Here is a 26,962-nt window from a genome sequence, read left to right on the forward strand (position 1 = left end):
CCAAGTTGTGGTTAATCTGTTATGACACCCACGGAAACTAATATACCTGGGAAGGGTGTGCTCATTTCTTGCTTCAGCCCACAAAGAATCACAGGCGATTTTGCTGGCAGGGGTGCAGGGTCTGAGTCACCCGGCGCTGTTTGAATCCAGGCACCCAGGCTCCACGTGACCGCTGCTTCCACCTCCACACACACGCCGCCCCTCATCCCTTAGTATTTATCTTCAAACCGACCTACTGTTGTCCTACTCCAGTGGATTTCCAAAGAGAACTTGATCTCTGAGTGGGGAGAAAGTGCACTGCTGGCTATACATTCACTCCAAAATTTTATTTTCTGGTTCAGTCAACCAAACATTTATGAAGCGCTGACTATGTGCCAGGCAGTATTTAAGGCTCTGGAAATGCAGTTGGGACAAAGCAGACAGGGATTCCTCTCCTGTGGACCCGGCTTTGTCCTGTGGAAGGGGCAGGGGGATCATGTCCAAATGAATACAAAGCTGCTAAAATTAAAAACACTCCCTGGCATGTGCCCTAAAATTGAGTGACTGCCACGTGGGCATGTGCTGAGAAAGTCCACCTCCCCTCCCAGGGAAGGAGCTGAGGGTGGGGAGCAGGGCGAGGCGGAGAGCAGGGTTTGGATTCTGGGCGTGCCACCTCCTGGCTCTAGCAGAGCCCCCCGGAGAGCCTCCCTCTTCCTTCCACCAAAGCAGGAGGAGCTCCCAGGGTCCCTGGTTCCCGTCTCCAAGAGCCTGTGATTCTGGAAAGGGAGGAGGCTCCCCCCAGGCGCAGAGCCTGGCTGGTCTGTGGGACTGGGACAGCAGTATTTCCAAGGTGCTGAGCCCTCCGGGTTGGGAGGATGGGCAGGAGGACGGGCGAGGGGGAGGTTCTGGAAGAGAAGGTGCAGGCCTGCCAGAGCTCAGAGCCCGTGCCAACCCCATCCTCCTGTGGGCGACAGGAAGGGCTGTCGTGTGACTTGTGGGATCTGCGGACAAACAAACTGTGAGTCTGGATCCTGGCCCAGGGAGGATAGGAAGCCCGCTTCTGAATCCTCTGGTTATAGTAAACATTGACCATTCACTGAGTACCTACAACTTGCCAAACCCAGAAAACCTGTTTTAGTTTAGCAGCACAACAGTCATCAAAGAGAGTACTACTATGCCCATTTTACAGATGAGGAGGCTGAGGCTCAACCAGGGCATACAACTCTCAGGCGCCAGGCAAGGATCTGAACCCAAGGCTGGTCTTAGTCATCTCTTTCTACCACCTTCAGCTCTACTTCTGAACTAGTATTAAGGAGTTTTCAGTGGCAAGATCCAATTCAAACTGGCTTAAGCCCACTTCCATTCCTCCAAAGACTTTACTGTAGAGTTTTAGGGCTTTCAGGTACAGCTGGATCCAGATGTTCAATGTTCTCACAATTCTTTCTCATCCTTTGGCCTTGTATTCCTCAGTATTAGCTTCACCTTACGGTCCCAGAGCTACAAAGATAGCCTACCCAAGCCTTCAGGCTTCTACTCTGCTTCACAAAATTTCTGGATATGTGACACTCTAATAGTTCTAGCACAAGAAGGAGAAATCCATTTTTGGCCTATGGGAATACTGTATCCCCTTAACCAGATGACTGGTTCCAGTTTGGTGATGTGACCCAAGCTGGGCCTACTCAGGCCTTATACAGGTTTTCTCTTTTTGTTTTGTTTTTTCCTTGAGTTCCTTGAAATCACAAGCCAACATACTTATTTTAATCATTCATCAGATAAAAATAAAACAAAGATGAGAGAACAGCAGTTGCAGTATTTCCTGCAACTTTGGTCCATGAGAAAGAGCCACAGCAGGAAGAAAAATTCACAATTCCATTAAGTGTGAACACACTGAACTCTCACGCTTCCCCTCCATCAGAAATGTACTGTGAGGCGGGATTTCCAGGCCAATGGACAAACCAGGCTTGATCGGGCCTTCTCTAGGCTCTGCCTTTGGGGGCCTCCTGTCTCCAGTCCTGCAGTGTGAGCCTTTGAATGAAATAACGTTTCTTGTGAAGCAATGGCATTAATAGCTGAGCAGTAGCTAATTCAGGGCTTGCCGGGCAACAGGTGCAGAGTTACAGACTCCGTGCGGGGTCTCACTGTGATCTCACTGCATCCTGCCGGGACTGCTGCACTTTTTATCCCAGGTAAGGAAACTGAGGCTCGGGACTTCAACTGACGTGCCTACATCCCACAGTCAGCTGGGCACAGCTCCAGTGTTGGAACTCAGCCCTGATTCCAAAGTTGTGCCCCTGGTCCCTACTTTAGGCTGCACTTCGTGGTCCTGGGTACACAGTCCTGGGTCCACTTCAAGGAGAGATGGATCCAAGGCTTAGCTCCTCCAAGCCCCTGCCTGGCCACATCCAGGCAGGACATTCTCTGAGCCAGAGCAAAATTCCCGTCCCAGGCAGGCTGCCTTCTCCACCACAAAGGGCCCTGAAATAAGAGGCTGCAGGGCTGCCTCCCACTCGGGGTGACCTCTTCACAGCTGTGCTACTCAGGCACTCACTAATCTCCCGAAGCCTCAGTTTCCCCATCTGTAAAAGTTTCCCCATCCCACACTTGGCTTAGTGGTTTCCAAACAGTTTCAGGCAAGGACAGCATCAGTAAACGAGCATGCAGACCCCCTACATGAAAAACTGCTGAAAGAGTGGCTCTTCCAGAAAACTGAGACCTGGGTCCTGGCTCTCGTAAGTCTTCAGGGGAAGCTGTGGGCACTTCACTCTACCAGCTCAGCCCTATGGCCCCTCAGAGCTCTACAGCTCTGCGCTTCTCAGATTGTGACACACGCCCCGCCCTGCACCCCCGTCCCCTTATAGAGAAAGAGTTTTCTTCCCAGATGGGTTCATCAAGACCCTTGGGATACAAGTGATGAAAACAACTCAAGCCAAGTTAGGCCAAAACAGAACCATAGGTACAGGGTCCCCAGAATTCTTCTTCAGCTTTTCTTAAATTTGGCCCTCTCTGGCTTTAAAGGTTTCTTGACTTTCCACAGTCCTAGGGAAATTATGAACGCCTTCCTTTAGCCTGTCTTTCCCCAAGGGGCCCGGTCCCTGGTTCTCACTCCCATCTCATTTGAAGCCTTTCTCTCCCTCCTCGGGCCTTTGCATATTCCGTGTCCACCAAGAACTTCCCAAGTTCTTCCTTAAGTGACTTATTCTCACCATTCACGCCTTAGCTCAAGTATCATCTCTTCAGAGAGGCCTTTCCTGTCCACTCCAACTTAGGTAGCCCCTAACCTCTCGCCATCAGCTGGCCTGGTCTCATTTCCCTATCATGGTTCGGAACGACCTTCTTATCTATGTGCTCCCATGCCTGCTGTCTATCTCCCCATTAGAAAGTCCACTGCATAGGGCTCTGCGTTGCTCACGGCAGTACCCCTGACCTCCGGCACTGCGCAGGCCGTGGACAAGCACTCCATAAATAGCGGTGGAATGCACAAGCACATGATAGACAGCAACTCTTCACGCTTTATCAAGTCCAGACTCCTCTGCCTCAAATTCAACATCTCACCACCAACCAGACCCTCCTGCTCCTCTCAGAGGCAAGCCACACCCCCCAGCAAGCTCCACAGGCCAGTCGATCCTTGCCCCCTTCCCCCGCACAGCCACTCGCCCATCGCCACTTCCTGCCACTTCTAACCCTCATCTCTCAAAGTCAACTGCCTCTCCCTGTCTCTACCGCCGTCCTCCAGGCCCAGGTCCCATCTCTCTCCTTGGGACACCAGCGGCAGCTTTGCCATGGTCTCTCCCAGAATCCCTTCTTGCCCAGTCCAACCCGATGCCCTCAGCACAACTTTGATTCTGTCACCCTCTGCTGAAAAACTACCAATAGCGTCATCCAGGACACTAAAAGGAAGCTCAGCTGCCTTCCCGTGGACCATGGGCTCTACAGAAACTGCCTCTAGGAGCTCATCCTTGCCCTCTTGCCTCTATCTTTCTGCTCCAGCCCCAGGTTCCCGGGAACCCTATCTTCACAGAGCACTCAGCAGTGTTGTTCACACACTTCTGCCTCCTGCGTGTTCGTCAGGGCAGATATCTCACCCGACTCTGCAGGCTCAGCCCAGCCTTGCTCCTGGCATTTAGTGCTGCTTAATAAACATCAGTAAATGCATGGATGAATCAATGCAGTTGAGTACCTAGTATCTGTCAGACATGAAGTTAAAAATATAAATGTTTTATTTTCTAACAATCTTTCAAAGTAAGCACTACTATGTTTGATTGACACATGAATGCACGAACAAACGAATGAATGAATGAAAAAACGTTTAAACGAGGGCAGAACCACAATCCAAAAGTGTACAGAAACCAGGAGGGAATGTACTTAATGATGTGTGCTAAGTCGCTTCAGTCGTGTCTGACTCTGCTACACTATGGACTGTAGCCCGCCAGGCTCCTCCGTCCATTAGATTCTCCAGGCAAGAATAGTGGAGTGGGTTGCTGTGCCCTCTTCCCAACCCAGGGATCAAACCCAAGTCACTTGCTTGTATCTCCTGCATTGGTAGGCAGGTTCTTTATCACTATAAGTACCTGTGAAGCCCGTACTTAATGATAGGCACCCAGTAAAAAGAACCAGTGGATGGACAGCACCATGGCAAATGAAGTGCCATGGCATCTGTTAGGGACTGAACTGTGTCCCCTCAAAATCCACAAGTTGAAACCCTAACCCCCAGGACCTCAGAATGTGACCTTATTAGGAAACAGAGTCTTTGCAGATGTAGTTAAAGTGAAGTTGTTAGGGTGGGCCCTAATCCACTATGACTGGTTCCATCATAAATAGGGGACATTGGGACAGAGGCTGATACACAGTGAGAGAAGATGATACAGACAGAAACGGCAAGACAGCCACCGACAAAGCAAGGAGACAGGCCTGGGACAGGCCCTTCCCTCACAGCTCTAGAAGAAACCCTGTCAACACCCTGACCTTGGACTTCCAGCCCCAGGAATTGTGAGGTATCTGTTGTTAAGCCACCCAGTCTGGGGCACTTTATTATGGCAGCTCTAGCTAACTAATACACGGACGGCCTCACACACCACAGCATTTTTCAACTCCTCTGGGTCACATCAGACTTGTCCAGGGGCTGCATTCTGCCCAGGAGGGCACAGGTGGCCACCCCTGCACCCTCGCGGGTTCCCAGAGCACACCATCCACAGGGGAGTTGGCTCCGGGGGAAGCTGGGGTCAAACGGATCAAGTGGGAATTCAATTATGGTTTGGAGACGAGTCTGCGAGGTTGCTTAGTTAATCAAGGGCAGAGCCTGTAACCAAGGCCCCAGGCTCCAGGAGCTGTGCGGCAGCCCCCACACAGAGCCAGGCCAGGCCCAGCCTCTTTATCAAGTACAGGAGAAAACCCAAATTCAAGGCAAGAGATAGATTGGATCAGTTGAGACACGCTTCTCAACTAACACCCCAGCCTACAGTTATCAATACTCTATAAAGCATGTTGGAACTGCTGTTTACAAGTATCTGTTAATTATTAAAATGGAATCTATTTCCCCCCCTCCATCTAGTTGAGAAATCTCATGTTACACAGAAAGGTTAATTACAAACCGACTTCCAAGAACCCTTTGTTGGAAGCTTCTGTTTCATTTTCTCCAAGATGAATCCTTGAACTCCATATTTGGGAATGCAGACACAGCCTGGCTTAGCAAAATCGTTTCCTCATTCTAGCAGCCCCCAGCTCTAGCCAACCTCTCAGATGGCCTGATGCAGCTAGGATTAACCAGAAACCACTTCAAACCCCCCCCCCACACACACCATCTAAAATGTGGTTTTGTTGCTTTTTCCGTTGAGACCGAAGACCACCATGTTTTCCACATGTTGTCCTGGATGCAAAAGTAAGAGGGTCTCAAGTTCTGGGACCACAATGAGAGACATACAATATTCCAGTGGCTGCACCAATTAGGTCCATTTGCCCCCAGCCTTGGGGAAGGTAAATGGCCTATTAACTTGGTAGGTAATGCATACCACATGGCATTCCTCAGCCTCGAGGAAGCCGGAGAGGACTCATTTTCCTAGCAAGCACTGGAACTGAGCCGTACAGCGCAGACCCCCGGCACCAAGGCTTGGCCCCTTCCCCACCATCACCTGTACCAGTGGGCGTCCCTGCTCGCCAAAACTCCATTGTAGGCTTCCCAGAATTCAGTTCTTTATAGCCATGCTTGGAAATCTTGTATCTCTCTCTCTATCTGTAGCTGACTCTTGAACAACATAGCTTGAACTACTCAGGTAGATACACTTGAACTACTCAGGTAGTTCACTTACACTCAGATTTTTTTCAATAAATACTATCAATACAACACCACACGATTTGTAGCTGGTTGAATCTTTGATTGGTTGAATCCGCAGATGCAGAACCACAGATGTTACTACAAAGGGATGACTGTGAGTTACACTTGGATTTTTGGAGAAGGGGGCAGCAGAGGATGAGATGATTAGATAGCGTCACCGACTGAATGGACACAAATTTGAGCAGGCTCTGGAAGATAGTAGAGGACAGAGGAGTCTGGCATGCTACAGTCCATGGGGTTGCAGAGTCGGACACAACTGAGTGACTGAACAACAACTAACCCTCCTATGTTGTCAAGGGTCAACTGTTTATCTCCTATGGGTTCTTTCCCTCTGGAGAATCCTAACTAATACACAATGGCTTAAATAAAAGAGAAGTTTCTGTCTCACCTGTGAGGTCAGGAGCTGCGCAGGGCATCCAGACTGCTATCTTTCAACTCTTATTATCCTTACTGTGTAGCTTCCATCCTTAGGGTGATCTGATAGGCTGAGATGACTGCGTTGCAGCCACCACATTCAAGTCCCAAGCTGGAAGCTTGAGGAATCAGGCAAAGCTAAAGGATGTTTGCCTCCCTTCCATCATTCAAGGATGTGAAGTCTCTACTTGGTGACTGGGAGATGTCATTGTTCTTAAATTCACATACGGCCCTTCTGATCAGACAGACCTGGGCTGAGGCTGGCTGTGCCTTTGTGACACTGGACGAAGGCTGTCAAGATGTAAAGACAGTTCTGCCTCTGTGTGGCCCACAGCAATGGTTTAGTGGAGACCACATCAGACTGCCATTTCCTGGGTAGACTCCTTTCGGGCAAAGAGTTCAGAGTGGACAGAAGTGAAGGTCCACATGCTGCAGCCAGCCATCCAAACATAGTCAGGAAATGAAATGTTAAGTCTTTCAACATGGGCAGAGGCTGGCCACCCTCTCGGCTCATCCCACAGGGCCTGATGCTTCTTGGGACGCAAGAAGCAGAGCTAGTGGCCCTGGACTGGGAGAGCCTGTTCTCCAAGAGAATTGAAGCCAGAACCTGCACGTGGGGAGGAGTGGGTTAAGAGGGGTGAGGATATAGCTAGTCTCTCCTGGAACTATGGCCTTTACTATCAAACAGCAGCAGAGTCAGTGCTGGGCTTTGTGAGGGGCACGGCTTCATGGGGGGAGACACGGGCGAAAAACAGAAGCGGATTATGGGCAGGCCATTACGGGGTTGAGTGGCAGGCTTTTCAGAGGTGCTCAGGAGCGTCTGTGAGAGAAGGCCCCTGGCTCTATTTGCTGACTGCTAGAGGCGAGGAAATGCCTGTAGTAGGGCCTTGGAGCCCACACCGTGTCAAATACCTATTTACCATCTCCTCCATCCTCTCTTCCAACTAGGCTTCATGCGGTTGAAGGGCAGGAAAATAGCAGGCTTCCTGGAACTTTTCAACAGAAGCACTCATCAAGGCAGCGGAGTACACAGAGAACTGAAATTTCTTTGAGATCCTGTGTTCTATTGTTGAAATTCACGTTGAAGTAGCATTTCATGCCCCCTCTCCACGATTTCAGAATTTTGTCTTGTGTATTTCGCTCCTCAGGCATGCCAGGTGGCCCGCCTCCTCCCCTCGTCCCCTCCAGCCACACCAGCCTTTCCCAGGCAGCAGCCACGGAGGGTCCCCGGCGCAGGCAGAGCGGGTCTCATGCTGGGCTCCCCAGCCAGCCGGGCACACCTCCCTCAAGCGGCAGCCGACTCTATTAAGCAAAATCTTCAGATGTCCGGGTCGCAGGGCGGTGGGGATTTTCACAGGCACTGAAGTGGATGGTCACGTTGAGAGGCTGCCAGCATCTCACCTGCTGTCAGGAAGAAAGGCTTCTGGTGTCCAGGGAGTCAAGAATGACTCACTTAAGCAGGAGTGTCACTAAGATGAGAGGGGATTCAAGAGCGCAGCTGACAGCAGAGCACGCTGTTAAATCCTCCCGGAAAGTGAGAGGACAAGCCCGCAGGGTGTGGAGCCGGCCCCCTGCCATGACCACACTGCTGGCACGCAGACACTCCGGGAGGATTTTCCGGTTACAGTTACGAGCGCCAAGACTTTCCCTCTTCTGCGGTGGAGCTGCCTTACAGCTCTGAATGGCCCTATCTCTGTGACTAATTGGAACCTGAAAGTGAAAGAAGCAATGCCCTTGCAAAGCTACTGTGGTTTCAAATGTGGCCTCCACGGTGGGAAGTGGCAGACAGATTAGATAGATAAGGAAATATTTAAAAACAAGATAAGACAATCACAAAACAAAACAAAACCCTTCTCATTCATTCCCAGTATTAACACCAGTGAAGCAGTAGAATGAACATGCAGGAAAATGTTGCTGTTACTAGAAACAGCAAATTAGCAACGAATGGGCCACTGGCCCATGACACTTGGGAGCAGAGAACAGGGCAGGAGCGGTTTGCTTCAGAGGTGAGGAAAATGAGCCCGGGGAGGCTGACTTGCCCAAGGTCACCCAGTCAGGTGGAGGTGGGAGTCTCACCCCGTTCTGGCTCCAAAGGTTTGTCCTGTTCTTTCCCGGCATCACATCCGCGTGGTGTTCTGCCCTGTCATCCAAGAGTCTCGGAGGTCAGCAGAACCGGTGCAGCAGCCTGGGCAAGTTCTGGTCCAGCCTACAAGGCAGGACCGTGGCGTCTGGCACTTAAAGGGACAGTGTCCACCACGGGCCTCCTCCTCTTGTCCCGTGCTGAGCTACTGAAGAGTTAGTGTGTTGGATATTTCATTCTCTTCCTCCCTGACTCCTTCAAGCCTCTCAGCTGCCTTCTGCTTGGGATTCCTATGGCTCCAGGAAGTGCTCCACAGCGGAAGAGTTGATTTAAAATGGCCTTGTAGGGTTCCCCAATTGCCTCAGGTAGGTCTGATCCAGGGCAGGAAGGGCAAAGGCATTTACCTCCCACGGATGTGGGATGCCTGGAGAGCCGTGTTGAGATTTCTGAGTCTGAATTCAGCTGAAGAGTACTGTGATCGATTTGTGATGCCTGGCACGAGCGAGGCAGGGAAACCAGGTGTGCACCGTCTAGATTAAAAACAGCTGCAGGAATGGGCCACTCTCAGCCTATGCCCTTTCTCCACATAATCAGTCCTCCTCACAATCTTTCAGAACCGCACCAGGTGCATAACTAGGCACTGGATGCCCCACAGCAGACTGCCACCCTAGCCTTGCAGTTAACGCCCGGAGAGAAGGCAGGGTGACCAAGCAGAACACAACAGGTTTCACTCCAGATTTCAGTCCCTTTCTCTCTCCAGACAAGGCCAATGATCTTTTCTAGAAAAATCAGAGCCTTTCCTTGCAGCATTCAGTGGTTCATACCTACTGTGTGTAACAGCTCAGGCTGCCAGATGAAGACTCACCTTTCCCGACAAGCACCAGTAAGGGTGGCCAGATTAGAACCTGGCTTCTCTCGATGATTAGCGAGCAAGATTGATCAAGAATTTTTACGCCTAACATACCAGTGGCTCTGAAGCTTTCCTTGCTATGATGTTAAAGTTTCAGAGGAGCTCTAAACTGCTGGGAGGTCAGGGATGAAAAAGATGCAGGGCCTCAATGACAGCTCTTTCCTTCTCCTCACTGCTCTGGGGAAGGGGCTGGCCGATTTCCATGTTACTGGACAATGAATGCAGGACTTTTCAGCTGAAGACATCATCCTAACCTCGACCAAGATTAACTCAGCAAGAGCTTCCTACCATGGTGGTGTTAATACATTGGCCATGGTATTCCTCAGTAGGGGTGTCTAGACATGTGTTATCAAGGCTGGTGTTTAGCTAAAGATACAGGAAAGAAGACTTCACCTTCCTTCTCATCTTCACAACTTGAAGGCATTCACTAAAAGACATCCCTGCACTTCCATGGTAGGGACCAGCCTTCAGCTGTATGCCTTTATCTATTATGGGAGGCAGCCTCTAGCTTCCCCAAAGGGTAGCGCCAGTGTGGGGACCCATAAAGATTCCTCAGGTACCAAGGATCGCTGCGAGTCAGGGCACAGCCAGCCCATCGCCTGAGGGCCCTGGGAAACATGAGTCACTATCTGTTCCCTGTTCTTCAATCCATCCAGATTCTTTCCAAGATTCTTGAAGAGCCAGACTCCAGCTATAACCCAGTACTGGAAGACAAAAGAGAATGACGTTTGCTAAGTTTTCTTTTACCAGGACAAACCAATTTTCATATTACGATCCTGCACCATTTACACTCTTCCCATTTGCTAGACTAGGAAGCGTAATCGGGTGAATCTTAAAAGTGTTCTAAGTGGTTTCCACATCTTTGGAAGTGACGACCTCCTTAGCACTGGGCAAGATGCTGGCTTTATGCAGCTTTTAGGTTTGACACTATTTCCTTTACACGAGGGTCACAGTTAACCTGCAGTTAGCTGCAGTTGGCCAGAAATGGGTTCTTTCCAGGGTTCTTCAGTTCTTCAGGCACTGAATTAACCAGTTACCCATCATCTTCACTTCCTTCATTATATCATCACTGCCTACCTCAAAGGACTCCTTTAGAGACACTCGTTTGCTTTCTTCCAAAATTCGGGCATTCTTTGGTTCCACTGTTTTCTGCTGCAGCTCTGAGCCATGTACTGAGATACCCAAATCAACTTCAGCATCTGATAAAACTCCAGTTCTCCTGAAATACTACATAAGTGAAAAATCTGAGTACAAAAAGTAACCTCCTACTTGCTAATGTCTACACAGACAAAAATAAAGATTTCAGTGTAAATTTTACTATTTTATTTGTGAAAAAACTACAAGCAGAATTCATAAATAGACATTTCTATTTAAAGCAGGAAAACGATAAAGTGGCTTCTAATAACATAGTCGTGCACATGCCAGTAACAGGAATATATTAACATCTTTTATTTGCTAGACAAAGAGAAGTGTCCAATATAAATTTCCCCCAAACATTTAAGACCTGTGAATTTCTGACCAGTTCACAAAACCACCGACACTTTAGCATGAAGAAAAAAACAAATCTAACAGACTGTCAGCTCTAAAGACATTACAGAGCAGAACTTCCAAAAGCGTTATACAAGCTGTCTTTCTGAGCAAATGAAAAATATAGCTCGTATAATACATTAACAAAAATTCACAAGATAAGATTATGTTTTGACATACTTAACAAGCATTCTCTATTTGTCTCCAACAAACAAAGCTAAGGAAATAATGTAACCATCTTTACACAGTAAATTAAGGTTACAAGTCATACACAAGAACAGAACTGCTTGCGCATTAAAAACTGTTCAGCTCCATTGTCTTACTCTAAATGTCGGCTCTTAAACCATTTTCGGTTACATACAAGCAAAGGTTATTATATATCAGCAATTAATAAATTTTCAATAATTTAAGATATGGTAGCTTAAAAAAGTAGACTGAGAATGGTCTTGATAAGGCAGGTGAAACATCTTAGTGGAACTAAACTCACAGAAGCTTCTGCCAATGTTTTAAATGTCCAGATTAAAACTGAAAGATTTTGATTGAAAATATTTTGAGGGTATCAGGATGTCTTTACCTTTTTTCTTTTTTTTTTCCCTTTTGAACTGCATGACTCAAGCAGAGCAGGTTGGGTAAGCTCTGTGTGTGCGTGCACACGCACGAGTGTGAAAGATTGTGTGGTATTAAAACAAATGGAAACTTGCAAGCATTAACACTGTGCTTTTGTTTTGTTTTTATAACCTGCTTACTGTGCCGCTGAATACCAAGTATTTCTGGTCCTCTTTCAATATATATCTTTTATCATCTACACTAGTGTTTTTACACGCTGCCTACTAATTGTAGGGTAAACTGCAAAAGCAGGAAGTTACAGGAATTCCATTTCCAGAATACATGCCTGAGGGATGTCATCCATTTTGGAAATTAAAAGTCTAAAGTACCTATTGCTTCACTGTCGTAACACAATACACAACAGCAGCCAAAGGCCGGGCCCCAAAACATCTGATTGCTGAGAGCACTCCCACCGCGAGCTGCAGTTTCTACCAAACTGGCAATGTCATCATCTCACCTGTTCTAAAGCGATCCTCCCTTCCTTCACCCCTATTTTTTATTTTTAAATTTATCACGGAGGCAGAACTGAAAAACCAAGACATTGGCAATGAATTAGCAGCCTCTGAGTAGCTGGTTAATCAGCTTTTTCCACTAGTCTAGGGGTCCAATCACTTTACATGAAACTAATTTTGCAAAAGTACACAGTGTTTCTGAACAAAGTGCATACCAACACTTACTGGTTCCAAAAGCAGTGCAACCCACATGAGTTTGGTGGCATTTAAGTTTTTTTAAAAAGTTAATTAAAAAACTTAGCAATCCTTACATCTCTGGAAAATAAATATGGCTGACTAATTTACCCTCCCTGAGACCCTTAATAAAAGGAATATTAAAACTTTAGAAGGAATGTCTTTGCAATACCCCACTAATATTAAAATGTGGATTTAAAATTCATAGTCAAATCACTATGTATTATATATTCTGATGCTTATAGAAAGCATCTGATTTCCTTTGGTTCATTAATAAATACTTTAAAAATGTATTTAAAAAGGTAAGTATAGCTTGCATCCCAGATACAAGCAGTATTTTTTAAAAAGAGGGGAAACATTGTCCATGCATTTGAGAAGAGGACCATAGCAACAAATGGCACTGCTTTATCATCTATACCTTTGAGAACAGAATTTAAATGATGGTACATCAGTGACTACAGAATAGTTTTAATGTAAATGTGAAAGGAGCCTTTCCTGTTGGCTACTCAAATCAAGCTGTTAATTTTTCTCTTTATTCGTTGCCTCCATACACAGAAGTTACTTCTATTCTTATGCAAAACCAGGTTTTTCACACCAAAATGCAGCGTTTCATCACTAATCTGCTGCCCTCCCAGGTCGAACAAAGGAAGGTGACATCAAGTTCCCATGCTTGAAATGACTCTCAAGTCTACGAACTCTGCGAATATGAATGTAAGAGTCAGACAGAAGAGAGATCCTAAATCCAAACAAAGCAAAACAGAACATTTTTATAAAATGAGGAGGGGTGGATTCATATTAGTGGTCTTTTACACATTTTTTATTTTTGCAAGGCATTAAAAAAAAAAAGTGAGAAGAATCATTTTTAAAAAGAGTCTTTGTGTTGAGGAAGTAAAAGCTCATAGGCTCACAGGAAGTAGGAGCTTTCCCTGCAACTCTAGCTGCCCGCCCTTCAACCATTTCTTCACCACTTGCATTCCTTCCCACAGCAGGGAGCTGAGACACATCATGGAACTGAAAAGCTCCATGTCGGGACTGGATGTGCTGGTTGATAACCTCTGTTCAGTCAAACAACAAGACTAGACTTTAAGAAAGGAAAAGAATTCTCACTGAATGGTAAGGGAAACAAGGGGCTGTAAAGCAAACAAAGTTCGATTAAACAAAACACCGCGTGCAAAGTGGAAACAGGGATTTGCTTCTTGTGTGGACCAAAAAGTACAGGTTAGACAGTTTGAATGCTAAAACTAAGAGACAATTTATCAATTTACCTCAGACATGAGTAGAGGTCTGGAAAATGGATGGAATTCGAGTTACAGAATACCATATTTTCATGAGTGCTTATGTAAGAAGAGCAAAGTGAACATGTAACCGTAATTTACACGAATACTTGGCATTCTGGAGCTAGTTTAGTTACTTCCGAATGATCAAAGCCCTCCCGACTACACCACTTGTGATTTGTCAGTCATTCCACCACAAATGCAGGCTATCTGGAGCAGTCTTTAAATTTGAGATCACATTGTTTAAAAAATATATATTTTCATATCACCCGGTACTTTTTAGACAGATGAGAGTCAAGTCCCCCACGTGGGCTGGAGCGTACTTCACTAAGACTGACTCTAGCTCAGTTTCAGCGCGGTCATAGACGACTGTCCCAGGTCTGTAACTGTTCAAGGCTGTGTTCACGTCACAGTGTATCAAGCACCAGCGTTGCCATGGATTGGTTTCAAATAACCTTTTATATATAATTTTATATTTATATATATATAGTTATATCAAAACTGATAGTACATAGTATAACTGGAAGAAAGAACTAAACTTAAAAGGATATGCTGCAAGGATGGAGTCTGTGAACACAATAAATAAAAGTTCCCTCCCCCTCCCACCCTGCCCTCCCCCAACAAAACAAAAACAAAAAACCAGTTGTAATGTACATGGAAAATTGTGCACAGCAGATTTTTTTTTTTTTTATAAAAAGTAGATTCAGGAGCACATCCAATTATAAATGATTGTTAGGAAAATCATATAAAACAATGGAATACATAAAAGTGTCAAGAGTAATCGTCAGGGTGCGAAATTCCTTGGTGGCCAGATGCCCATGGCAAGCAGAAATTATCCTGGCAGCATCACTAAGAGGTCGATGTCCACAGAAGATTTTCCAGGGGGTGCAAGCGGCATGGGCAGGTGGAGGATGTGAATTTCATACCCTGATTCATAGTTTTCACAATTCCATGTGCAACTTCAGAAAGATTCATCATTTACTGCTGACATGTCGCCCTTCGGTGTGGAGGAGCGGGAGGAGCCCTTGTCTGTGCTCTCCGACCCCGAGCTGCTCTGGTTCTGCTGTTCTGACCCCGCGCTGGAGGTAACTGTGGATGAGGATGTCGAGGAGGAGCGAGTCTTTTCCTTAAAGTCTGTGATAATGACGGTGACGTTGCCCACAGTTACTGCCAACTGCTGCGCGGTGCTCCTGTCCACGTTTTTCAGCCGGGGCCTGAAAGCAACACCACAGGGGAAGAGCCTGTTAAATCAGGTATGGGTGCAAAGGACTTCAGTTCCAACGTCACACACACCCCTCATGACACTGTGGCAATGAATCTAAGCCGCCAGCGCGGGTGCCGACGCTTACCACCAAACCTGCTGAAAAGCGCAGCAAGAATGGAAACCACAAAAAAAAAAAAAAAAAAGAATGGAAATCACGACCAGTCAGCAAAGCTTTGGACCACTGCGAAATCAAAATCAATTTATCTTTCTCCTGTTTTGGTCTCAGTGTTAAAAAAAATAGCTCATATACATGTGCATGTATTTTGAAAGTTAACAGTCCCACCCCAGCTCTTCATCCCACCCTTTAGCCTACAAACCCATAGGCACAAACCATCCCCGACTCTTGACTATGAGCAGCCAAATCCGGGCAGTGATGTATTTCAGTCTAGTTTCCGATACCTTGAGGTGTGATTCGTTTCACTGGTCTTTGTTGTAGCATTTGCAGACTGTATACTGTTCACTTCGCTAGGAGGATCTTTCAGAATATCAGACTTTGGTCTAAATGGGGAGACAGAAAAAGAGGCACTTAAAAGATATCTTTGATTTGCCTGCAAAATAACACAGCACTGTACTGAGTTACTCAAGACCTTACTTTGTTTTCTTGTTGGTGTTTTTCTTGGTAACACTAGGACTAATTTCTTTATCTTTCTCAGGTTTCTCTTTGTCTTGCTTTTCGGCTCTCTCCTTCTTCTCCTTCTTCGGGGGCGGGGGAGTGGCGTACTGCTGGGCCACCTGCTGTGCCACCAGCTGAGAGTTGATCCGAGGTTTTCTACAACATTCAAGAAAGGGTGCCTCATTATGCGCTTTATTTATAAATATTTATATTTCTTTGATTTTTAATTTTGGTCTCATAATGTTTAGGGATTTTATTATTGGTATCTGGCAACTCAAAACTAAATTATATGATGTTATTTCTACATTATTATTTCTCGGTAGTATGGTTAAGTCCATAAAACTTTTCCTCTTTCAAATCCACTCTCTGTACACCTTTAATGACACAGACACATGTGCTCAAACACATACACACATCCCCGTGCAGTCAAGACTTTCAGCCAATAAAACATGACTGCTTCCAGAGTGCTGAGAACACTACTTTCTTTTGAGTTGTCAAGATTACACTGACTGACAGCTTTCAAACACTGCTGCTGCAGAGGGTTAATCTCATTTTATTAAATGGACACTGGTAATCCCTTGAAAAGAGAATGAAATTAGAAGTGTGACATTCACTCCTCAATCTAATCATTCTGACTTGGTCTGCTCCCCTGCAGCTCTGTGACTGGCACCCCCAACAACACAGAGCAATGGACGGTAACTGTGGTTCATACGAGCTCCCAAGGGAGTGAACGCTGAAAATCACTATAAAAAAAATCTTAGAAAAGGGATACATTCATTGTGCCGTCAACCATTATGTGTGTGCCAGTCTCCAACTGACACTGGCTTTTAGCACTATTGTTCACAAAGTCTAAGTGATGCCAAATGTTTCTCACAATGCATGACCATTCAGACCCAAATGGCAAAGGGAGAAAGGAAAGCTTAGCACACAGTATTAATTTTCAAAGACATCAGCTTCTAGATCGACATTTACAATATAATAAACTCTCCAAGTATAAGGTGTGAAGGTGAAAGTCACTCACTCATGTCCAACTCTTTGTGACCCCAAGGACGAGACAGTCCATGGAATTCTCCAGGCCAGAATACCGGAGTGGGTAGCCTTTCACTTCTCCATGGGATCTTCTCAACCCAGGATAGAACCCAGGTCTCCCACTTTGCAGGCGGATTCTTTATACCAGCTGAGCCACAAGGGAAGCCCAAGGTAGGACGCATGTATCTAAATTAGGGTCACTAATGAGGTGAAGCAACTGCCGGCCATCATCTGACAACCCCCCTCAGACCCTGTATCCCACTCTGCTCGCCACGATGGAGGCACTGGCCAGAGAAAAGTAACTGGACAGATGAGGTCTGGTTCATCCAAGAAAAGAACCAGTGGTAGAGGAATGGAAATGGAAGGAAAAAATCAAAAACAAACCTAGGAAAAACAAAAAATAATCATGCCATTTTATTAAAAAAAAAAAAAAAAGAAGAAGCTGCTGCTAGGAAGAGGACACACTGCCTGAACTACCTCTTGGGAGAGGGTGTGATGTGGCTGAGAAGAAACACGGGATGAAGGGGGGACAGCCGCCTACTCCACAACCTCATCAGGCCAGCCTGCTTGGGGAAGCCCCTGGCTTTTGTCCGAGTGTCTCGGTGCTGGCTCCACAGTTGGGTGGCTTTGCAGGCAACTGATGAACACAGGCCCGACCCCAGGGCACGTCTCCTGTGTTCTCCAGCAAACACGGGCCTTGGTAGTGGATGGCACACAACGAAACCCCGCCCCAGATACAGTCACCGCAGGCTGGGCCACCACCACACACAGCCTCACCTGCCACCGAGCGAGGGATTCAAACACAGATGTGCAGTGCCTAGGAGACAAAGGGGGGAGGCACTTAAGCTAAGGCCCTGCCCTTTCATGTGGAAGGCAACTTTCCTTCTTCATAGGTTTGCTTCCTTGGTGGCTCAGACAGTGAAGAATCTGTCTGCAATGCAGGAGACCCAGGTTCGAGCCCTGGGTTAGGAAGATCCTCTGGAGAAGGGGATGGCATCCACTTCACTATTCTTGCCTGGGAAATTCCATGGACAGAGGAGCCTGGCGGGCTACTACAATCCACAGGGTCACAAAGAGTTAGACGCTTACTTAAGGCAGCAGCCGTCTATTCTACTCCTTCAAAGAGGAAGCATATCTGTTAATACTTAAGAGAGAAGATAATCACCACTGCAAGCCATTTCACAAGTACTCACCAGGGACACAAACAGATCAGATCAGTTGTCTACAGGGATTACCAGACAGCGTAAATCAGAGTAAGAATACAAAACAAAACTGTCTTACACTAACCAATGCTCAAGATGAAATAACTTAATCAGAGTTAAACTAAATACATACAAAAAGCTACCGTGGTGGAGAATTTCAATTAAGCTAGTATGTATGCTTCACGACACAGAATGACGAGATGACAACGGGACAGCAGCCCAAGGCCACCTTCAACAGACATTCCATGGCGCACCAAACCCTCGCCCGGAGGAACCCCGAGCCTCGTCCACCAGGCCTGCCCAATTTGAGTTACGGGGGGCCTGTCTCACTCCAGGCACATCCTGTGAAGTTCTACAATGCTACTTACCACACCACTATGTAACTAGCAATCAAATGTACACTCCTGAATGGCACGACTGCATCTTAATCATCTTTGCCACTATGGCATTCAGCACAGTACCAGGTACCCAATAAAATTACCTCCTGGTTGAATGAAGAATAAACAAACGCTGCAGAGAAAGACAAAGTAAGATAAGGACTGAGAAAAGAGCCCAGGCTCTGGTGATCAGGAGGTCACCGCTGATTTTTAGGAGACCAGTCCCAATGAGATTGGGACTGCGAAAGTGAAGGGACGACAGGATGTCAGAGGAATAACCTAGGGGTGGCCAAGAAGAACTTTTTTGGAGAAATGTCGCAGTGAGATGAAGGATGGTCCTGCCACTACAGAGGGGTCAGCACGGCTGGAGGAGACTTCCACAGGAAAGGGAGGCTGAAGTCTCGTGTGCTGTAGAGCGAGGAGGACGGAAGGCAGGCCAGACCGCAGTGCCAGCCACGGGGCAGAGGGGAGACAGCAGACAGTCAACAACAGCACTGGCGGAGGCACGGTCTTCTGAGACCGGGGAGGGATGCCAGGTCCTGGGGGGTTATGGACAGAACATGGAAATGAGAAATCAGAGCAGAGAGCCTGAAACCATGGACATCAGAAGTGGTGCCTAGGATGGTCGGCAGCTGGAACTGCCAGAGCAGAGAGCTAGGGATAGGCAGAGATGAAAGGAAGTCACCCTTGTCTCACGAACAGCCCTTTATGCCAGGCACCTCGTGCGCCTGAGAGCAGCTCCCCAGCACCTGGACCCCGCTCCCTGGCGGCGCGCCCAGGCCAAAGGCACGCCGGACACAGGCGACAGGCCCGGGGCCTGGCTGGCGCTCCTCCCACGGACGACCACCCTAACACCTCAGCAGGCAACCCCTCAGAATGCTTCAGCCCATGTGCCACAAGCCGGTACCCAAAGGACACGATCTACACGCGTGCACTCACACAAAACCATAAGGATGTCCTCACATGCCCCTAAGGAAATGAATGCCTGACCAGAACGGTGAAACAAGTGTTCCTCCCCTCTAATGTGCAACCAAACCGAAACTTCACAAATGAAAAGGACCCAAGGCTAACTAGGAGAAGGCAATGGCACCCCACTCCAGTACTCTTGCCTGGAAAATCCCATGGATGGAGGGGCCTGGTGGGCTGCAGTCCATGGGGTCGCTGAGAATTGGACACGACTGAGCGGCTTCACTTTCACGCATTGGAGAGGGGAATGGCAACCCACTCCAGTGTTCTTGCCTGGAGAATCCCAGGGACAGGGGAGCTTGGTGGGCTGCCGTCTATGGGATCACATGGAGTCGGACACAACAGCAGCAGCAAGGCTAACTGAGATCAGATTACCAAGAAATATGGCATGTCTGCTAAAGGCACCTGTGTTGTTTCAGAAGTACATTCTCAGTGTCCTCAAGTAACAACCCAGTAACTCTTCCATCACCACTTGCCCCTTGCCCACAAAAAAACCCTCACCACCAAGTTGACAATCATTATTTTAATTAGTGTGTTTTTTTCCAACTAGTTGCCCCAACAAATTCCACAGTTTTTCTCAGATCAGGAAACATGGTGAGGTAGGAAAACGCATCTAATTCATTTTGAAATGGTGCAGTGTTACTGAACTAAATGCATAACTTCTGGAGGAGAAGATGAAGAAACAAGAAGGGGTCATCAGTGGGAGGCCCTCCAAAGGTACCACCCTGCCAGATCTGCCCTGGCAGCTCCTGCCATCCGTCCCCTCATTTCTAGGCCAGCATGCTCCAGCGGCATGAGGGTTGGGGATGTGCCCGCTCCAATAAGAGCCACATGAGCCCCACTCCCACCCTGACGGGTTCTCCCAGCTCAACGTTCTAAACTGCCTGTGAAGCAGGAGGAGCAGAACCACCTCACAGCCACCAAAGGACAGGCACACTGTGAAGGAGTCAGCACAATGTCCTCTAGATCAGAAAGAGCAAGACCCTGCTAAGGCTTACAGTAAATGGCTACACTGGGATTTTTAACACAGACCCAACTGAACTATCATTCAAAAACTCCTCTGATGAAAGTAACTTGAAAATGTCCTTGCCCCCCGCCACCCATGTGTTGTGTGCACACGCCCGTGTATGGGGTGGGTGGGGTGGGGAGAGGGCTCAGGGTGCTAGGAATGAAAGACCCAGGTCAATCCAGGCTACAATTCTGACGGACACCTGCGCAAGAATTCTAGCACACTTGATAACCCCACTGTCCTCACTGGAGCAAGGACAGGACTACTTGGTTATCCTTAAAGGGAAAGGGTAGGGGGAAGAGACACTGGTGAGAATGTTTTCCGATGTCTATGGAACACTGATATTTAATACTGCTGATCAGTGAGAAATAGTTACTTCTCACAGATTTACAATGCCCAATGCAATCTTTTAAATGTTAACACAACACACTGTAAACAGCTTGTTTAATGGGCAGAACTTCCAGCATGTTGTAGGGAAGTCCGTTCTTCAATGTGGAGCTGAGAGCCTGGATTCTCCAAAATTACCTAAGTCTCCCAAGAAACAAATCTTAAATAAGCAATCAACAGCCTTCACAATACAGGGGAAACCTCAGATCAATGAACATGGTTTACTACTTTTAGTGTCTAAGTCTGAAAGTCCATCAACTAAAAATAATAAAAACAACAAAAATGCTACACAGCCTGACCAGAAATGCTAAAATGTAACAGGGGGTCGGTCTGGTTTCCTCTGTAAGTACATTTGGCAATGAAAGTTTTTTCCTATCTTCTTCTTCAAAACTATATTCTGTCAATAACAAAATTTTTAGTTTTCTCAAAAATTTTGTGTTTATTGTTGTTTTTATAATAGTTTACAAAAGAAAATCTGCTGTGAAATTTCAAACAGACACCATCAAGAAATCTTGTCTATCTGAGCCCACATGAACACAAAGGAGAGCAAAAAGCAAACAAAACCCAGCTATCTTCCTGGATCGCTTAGATGTGTGTACTCGGCACTTCTGGGGAACAGGGGCAAACCTTATGTTTCCCCCCCACAGCCCTTTCCTTGTCCACTGTGTGCCTGGGGAATCAGATCACTTCTGTGCTTTTCTGTATCTCCTCTGCTCCCACAACTAGAGAAAAGAGAAACTACTTCTTTAGTTCAGGCAACAAAGAGCAATAACACATGGTTTCTTTTGTTTCATAATGTCCAGCTCTTCCTAAACTATCACTTGTGTCTGGCTCACTTATGGAACTCTATTTTCAACAAAAATACCTCAAAGGCTCTGGAATCAGACAATCAATTTATTCATTAAAAAAAAAAAAAAAAAAGTACTCTGCAACTTACAAAACATCTTCTCCAAGTTAACCTACATTGCCCTTAAGTGCTCTGAACATTGCCTTTTCACTGACCCCAGCCAACCCCTTCCTTGCCTTGGCAATCGGTTAGTTGAAGAATTAGCAATTTCAAGATCTAACTACTCTGAAAATGCCCGTCCATTTAGCTCACACTATTAGGAGAGCGGATCACATCATGACTCTGTATAAAAGAGACTTCTCCACATGACCCATTTTCCAGTCCCTACACTCAAAAGAGTCTACACATGTGCACTGGACTAACTAGGATGCATTCCTCCCGCTCAACAATGACTGAATTTTTCTATTACTGATGCCCCACAATACATACATGAACACACACACACACACACACACACACTAGCTGGGAACAAAGAAAAGTACTCTGCACAGCCATTTCCGACTACAACATTGTGAAAATGAAATGGGAATAGTTAAATGTAACCTCAAGGAAATGGGAACCTCATAGAACGCCAAATGCGTAAAAATGCTTTGTAAACTTTTTTCCTTTGCAGAAGTACCCTGATAAAGCCATAATGAGGTTAAATAAATCTGATCTTTGTCTGGACTTGTCTGCATACAATATGTATTCCAAGTTAAAGCAATCAAACAGCAAATTTATTTGTGGGATAGAATCCATTTTTACATGGGCTAATGCCTGTATTTACCTTTTAAGGTGATTTAAGGTCATAGTTTGTCTGTCCCAACATTGTCAACCACACACTAATGGCTCCTGGCTTTTACAGCAAAACAGAAAAGAGGTCCTAAAAGAAGAAGTTGTTTTCTGTCCATCTTACCCGCCCCACTCCTGACCCATTATATTTTAAAGCCCAAAGATACAGCAGAGGAGAAATGCTGTGAGCAGAACACAGAAGTCAGGATTCTGGCTCCAACATCAATGGCCACAAAATCTTAAAAGGAGATACAAGATTTCTTTTAATATCTAACAGGCACAGTCAAAACAGATTTGAATAATCAGACTACTTTTAGGCCTGTTTCCCCTTCACATATTCTTCTTTAAAAAGAAAAAACAAACACTAAAATCCAACAACTACTACTGGTTATTTACAACAACACTAACAGGTATGTTACACAATCACTATTATTCCTAAAAAAAAAAGAGAAAGAGGATTTACAACCAGACCAAGGACTATTAGTCTGGTAGTCTTTCAGCTATGCCAAACTAGGCTGAGTGTTTTTAAATTAAGGGTTTTAATCTCATAAAAATTTCTGTACATTTTTGTATTTGATGCACTGCTATAGTACACTTATTACTAAGAATCACCCATGTGAGTCAATCCAGCCCAATGAATAATAATAGATGAGAAAATATGGCAGATGATCTAGTTTAGTAAATTCCAAGGGAGTTTCTATCTAAGCACCTTCTTTGCCACTATTTTAAAGGACTGATTATCTTGATAGACCAATAGACAGATGAATACACATCTGTTCAGTTATGGAAAGATGAAACCTCACAGCACTCCAACCAAATTCTTCCCTGATGGAAGAAGCAGCATCAGACCTTGTTACAAGTCTTTAGTCCCAGTGACTAGGGTGCCATTTCAGCTTGCTGGTTTAGGCCCAGGTCATTATTACCCAGACCTAACTGGCTTTGTGTTGGAAAGAGGAATACTCTTGGCCTTCCGCAGAGTTGTTCTCGGCACAGAGAACTCGGCTACACCACAAAGTAGTGCGGAACTTCTGTGACCTTGGGACCTTCACTGCTAGGATCGTACACTGCATGCCACTATTAAATTCTCTCTGCTCCCCAAATAGTATCTTTTCTCTCCTAAAGAGTTTTTCCCCTCTCAAGTAAATACTCGTCTTGATGAAGTTTCTCAAATCCTCTGGCTTATCTTCTAGAATGAGCCCTTGGGAGGGCCTTAAGGGGTCTGAGTTCTCCTCCTTGACTCAGGAGAACCACTCTGCTCTGTATCAGGAAACAAAAATTTCCCCCTCAAACTGGACTCCAACTATCAGATTAAAAAAAAAGGAAGCCATTCCCTTTCTCTCATCAACTTCTCCATCCTCGCTTTCACAGATGATAGGCAAAGTACAGACTTTTGAGTCAGGACAGGCTCTAGACCTTATCCAGACTCTGCTACTGAGCCTGGGTAATTCTCTAAGTGGGAATGGAGCCACACCTAACTTAAGAGGGCTTAAGTCAAGATTAAAGGCGGTCAAGTTCACTTAGCTCTTGTCATAGTACACACACACAGAACACGCAGACATTCCACAAAATACTGATTGTTGTTCAGTTGCTCAGTTGTGTCCGACTCTGTGACCCCATGGACTGAAGCATGCCAGGCTTCCCTGTCCTTCATCATCTCCTCATCTCCTGGAGTTTGCTCAAACTCATGTCCATTGAGTTGGTGATGCCATCCAACCATCTCATCCTCTGTTGTTCCCTTCTCTTCCCGCCTTCAATCCTTCCCATCATCTGGGTATTTCCCAATGAGCCGGCTCTTGGCATCAGTGGCCAAAGTATTGGGGCTTCAGCTTCAGCATCTGTCCTCCCAATAAATATTCAGAGTTGATTTTCTTCAGGATTGACTGGCTTCATCTCCTTGCTGTCCAAGAAACTCTCAAAAGTCTTCTCCAGCACCACGGTTCGAAGGTATCAATTCTTCGGCACTCAGCCTTTTTTATTGTCCAGCTCTTACACATCTGTGCATGACTACTGGAGAAAAACCATAGCTTTGACTATACCGACCTTTGTCGGCAAAGTGGTGTCTCTGCTTTTTAATATGCTGTATAAGTTGGTAACAGCTTTTCTTCCAAAGAACAAGCGTCTTTGAAATTCATGGCTGCAGTCACCATCTGCAGTGATTTTGGAGCCCAAGAAAACAGTCTGTCACTGTTTTCACTTTTTCCCCATCTATTTTCCGGGAAGTGATGCGACCAGATACCATGATCTTTGTTTTTTGAATGTTGAGATTTAAGCCAGCTTTTTCACTCTCCTCTTTCACCTTCAACAAGAGGCTCCTTAATTCCTCTATGCTTTCTGTCATTAGGGTGATGTCATCTGCGTATCTAAGGTTATTGATATTTCTCCTGGCAATCTTGATTCCAGCTTGTGCTTCATCTAGCCTGGCATTTTGCAAGATGTTCTCTACATACAAGTTAAATAATATACAACCTTGATGTACTCCTTTCCCAATTTGGAACCAGTCCATTATTCTATGACTGGTTCTCACTGTTGCTTCTTCACTTGCATACAGGTTTCGCAGGAGGCAGATAAGGTGGTCTGGTATTCCCATCTTTTTAAGAATTTCCCACAGTTTGTTGTGATCTACACAGTCAAAGGCTTTAGCATAGTCAGTGAAGCAGAAGATGTTTTTCTGAAATTCTCTAGTATCCAAAATACTGATAAACCATCTTAAAAATAATAGATACATTTCAAAGCACTATCTCCCCAGCTGGAGTTGCATCTACCACCCTTGCTCAGCTGTGAGGCCAAGGGAAAGATATACAAGTCAGAGAGGCTGGTAAGCGTCGCTCCAAGGAAATGGTTCTCTAGCAACAGAAACCCTTCATGTGGCTGTCTCTAAGTTACTCACTGTCTGACAGCAACAGCGGAACTAAGGACCCCCACTGACTTCGCTGTCAGTTTTTCTGTGTTATCTCAAGACAAAAGTTGGGTTTCGCAGATGTGTGTGCATGTGCAAATCACTCAGTCGTGTCCGACTTCTCCAACCCCACAGATACAGCCCGCCAGGCTCCCCTGTCCATGGGACTCTCCAGGCAAGAATACTGGATGGGCTGCCATCTCCTTCTCCAGGGGACCTTCCCCACCCAGGGATCAAATCCAGGTGCTGTGTACTGCAGGCAGACTCTTTACTGACTGAGCCGCGAGGGAAGCCCCCACTATACATGGTACTGCACAAATTCACCAGATACGACTTGGCTGGAAACTGGCTCCAAAAGAACTAACATAAGCATCCTTTACAGCAGAATCTAAAATGTTCTACTACAGATTCAAAATGGTCGTTTTGAGTATTCAAATGTCTCTTATGCTCTGAAAACACACTTACTTGAGCACCATGAACTGTCTGCACTACCAACTTTTCTGTAACTCAGGACCATACATTCAGAAAGTAGTAGGAGAAGCTACAAGTGGCTACAATTCTTGAGAACAAAATCTCTATTTTATAAACCAACCTGGCAGCAAGGAGAGAGATTCTGGTCCAACTGTTCTCAGGCTGTGGTCCAGAGACTCCTGGCAGTATTCAAGACCCTTTGGGGAGGGTGTACAACACCCAAACTATTTTCTATAATAATCATCTCCATAATACTACTTGCCTATTCGTTTTCCAGCTTAAATGGAAAGTGACATCACTACTCTGAGAGCTAACGTGGCAAATTCTTGTGTTCTAAACATTGCTCAGTTTTATCTGATATAGAAAGTATCTACAGGTATTGCCAACAGGAACAAAAGTTACTTGGGTCCATAATAATTTTAAACAGTGCAAGAGATCCTCTGACCAAAAAATGCTAAGAAATGCAAATTTTAAACTTATCAAGCACAAGGAAAACTTCCAAGAAGGAGGCTTAAAAGTACTTTAACTACAGACTGTAAATCTGGCTTACTTCCATTTCCTCACCCAGGTGGTGCCTAAAACAACAGAATTTCATCATGGTCCTTCAAATATCTAAAGTAAATGTCCCATAAATATGTCCTTTATCTCTCTCACAAAAAGTCAGTCCACTGACAAAGAATGGAATAGTTGACATGTATGGAGAAATGTTTCCTAAACTGTTTTCAAAATGGACCTTTTCTGAAGATGGCTAACCACATTTCTCTTTGACACCTGCCATTCCATATCTCAACACAGATTCTATTCTACCGTAAAAGACTTCAGCGTGAAGACTGAAAAGGGTGGTCTGCTGGCTGAGCATCTGGCCTGAGCAGTGCTTCAGGGTGGCGACAGCACCTGAGGCCGTGCACGAATCACAGCAGTTGCTGGTGCTGTGACCACAGGAGCGGTGGACACACACCGCCCTCGCCTGCCTCGTTAAGGAGGGACGTCCGTGCAGGTACCAAAACCCGACTCTCTGGGCAAGCATCTCTGCTGCCTGAAGCCCAACTGGGCAAAGGCGCACAGAGAAAACAGTCCCTGTGATGTCTCTTATCCTGGTTTCATCTTTGGCATTCTGGCTTATGTTTCCAAATTCATTAAACTAATGTCAACTATATGCAGAGGCAGGGTACTCCGCACTCTAGGTACAGAAATGCTTGTTTTCCAAAGAGTTGATGAAATATGATGCATTAGACTGGTTCCAAATTGGGAAAGGAGTACATCAAGGCTGTATATTGTCACCCTGCTTAATTAACTTATATGCAGAGTACATCATGAGAAATGCTG

At 45.9% G+C, this 26,962-nt stretch overlaps 1 protein-coding gene and 1 long non-coding RNA gene across 2 annotated transcripts in view; both read right to left on the reverse strand.

The window, feature by feature from the left end:
• LOC122424920 overlaps nucleotides 1–8,882 on the reverse strand; it is a 40,062-nt gene extending 31,180 nt beyond the window's left edge. The window contains exon 1 of the long non-coding RNA XR_006264616.1: nucleotides 6,696–8,882. This is a non-coding gene — a long non-coding RNA (uncharacterized LOC122424920). The remainder of the gene's footprint in view (nucleotides 1–6,695) is intronic.
• Nucleotides 8,883–11,011: 2,129 nt separating this feature from the next.
• Nucleotides 11,012–26,962, reverse strand: part of LOC122424529 (RING1 and YY1 binding protein) — a 74,110-nt gene continuing 58,159 nt past the window's right edge. Inside the window, exons 3-5 of the mRNA XM_043442400.1 lie at nucleotides 15,661–15,837; nucleotides 15,468–15,566; nucleotides 11,012–15,018 (exon numbers count right to left, since the gene is read on the reverse strand). Of these exons, the coding sequence (XP_043298335.1) occupies nucleotides 14,766–15,018; nucleotides 15,468–15,566; nucleotides 15,661–15,837 (529 nt within the window). The 3' untranslated portion in view covers nucleotides 11,012–14,765. The remainder of the gene's footprint in view (nucleotides 15,019–15,467; nucleotides 15,567–15,660; nucleotides 15,838–26,962) is intronic.

The sequence above is a fragment of the Cervus canadensis genome, chromosome 22, assembly GCF_019320065.1.
Source record: "Cervus canadensis isolate Bull #8, Minnesota chromosome 22, ASM1932006v1, whole genome shotgun sequence".
NCBI lineage: Eukaryota > Metazoa > Chordata > Mammalia > Artiodactyla > Cervidae > Cervus > Cervus canadensis.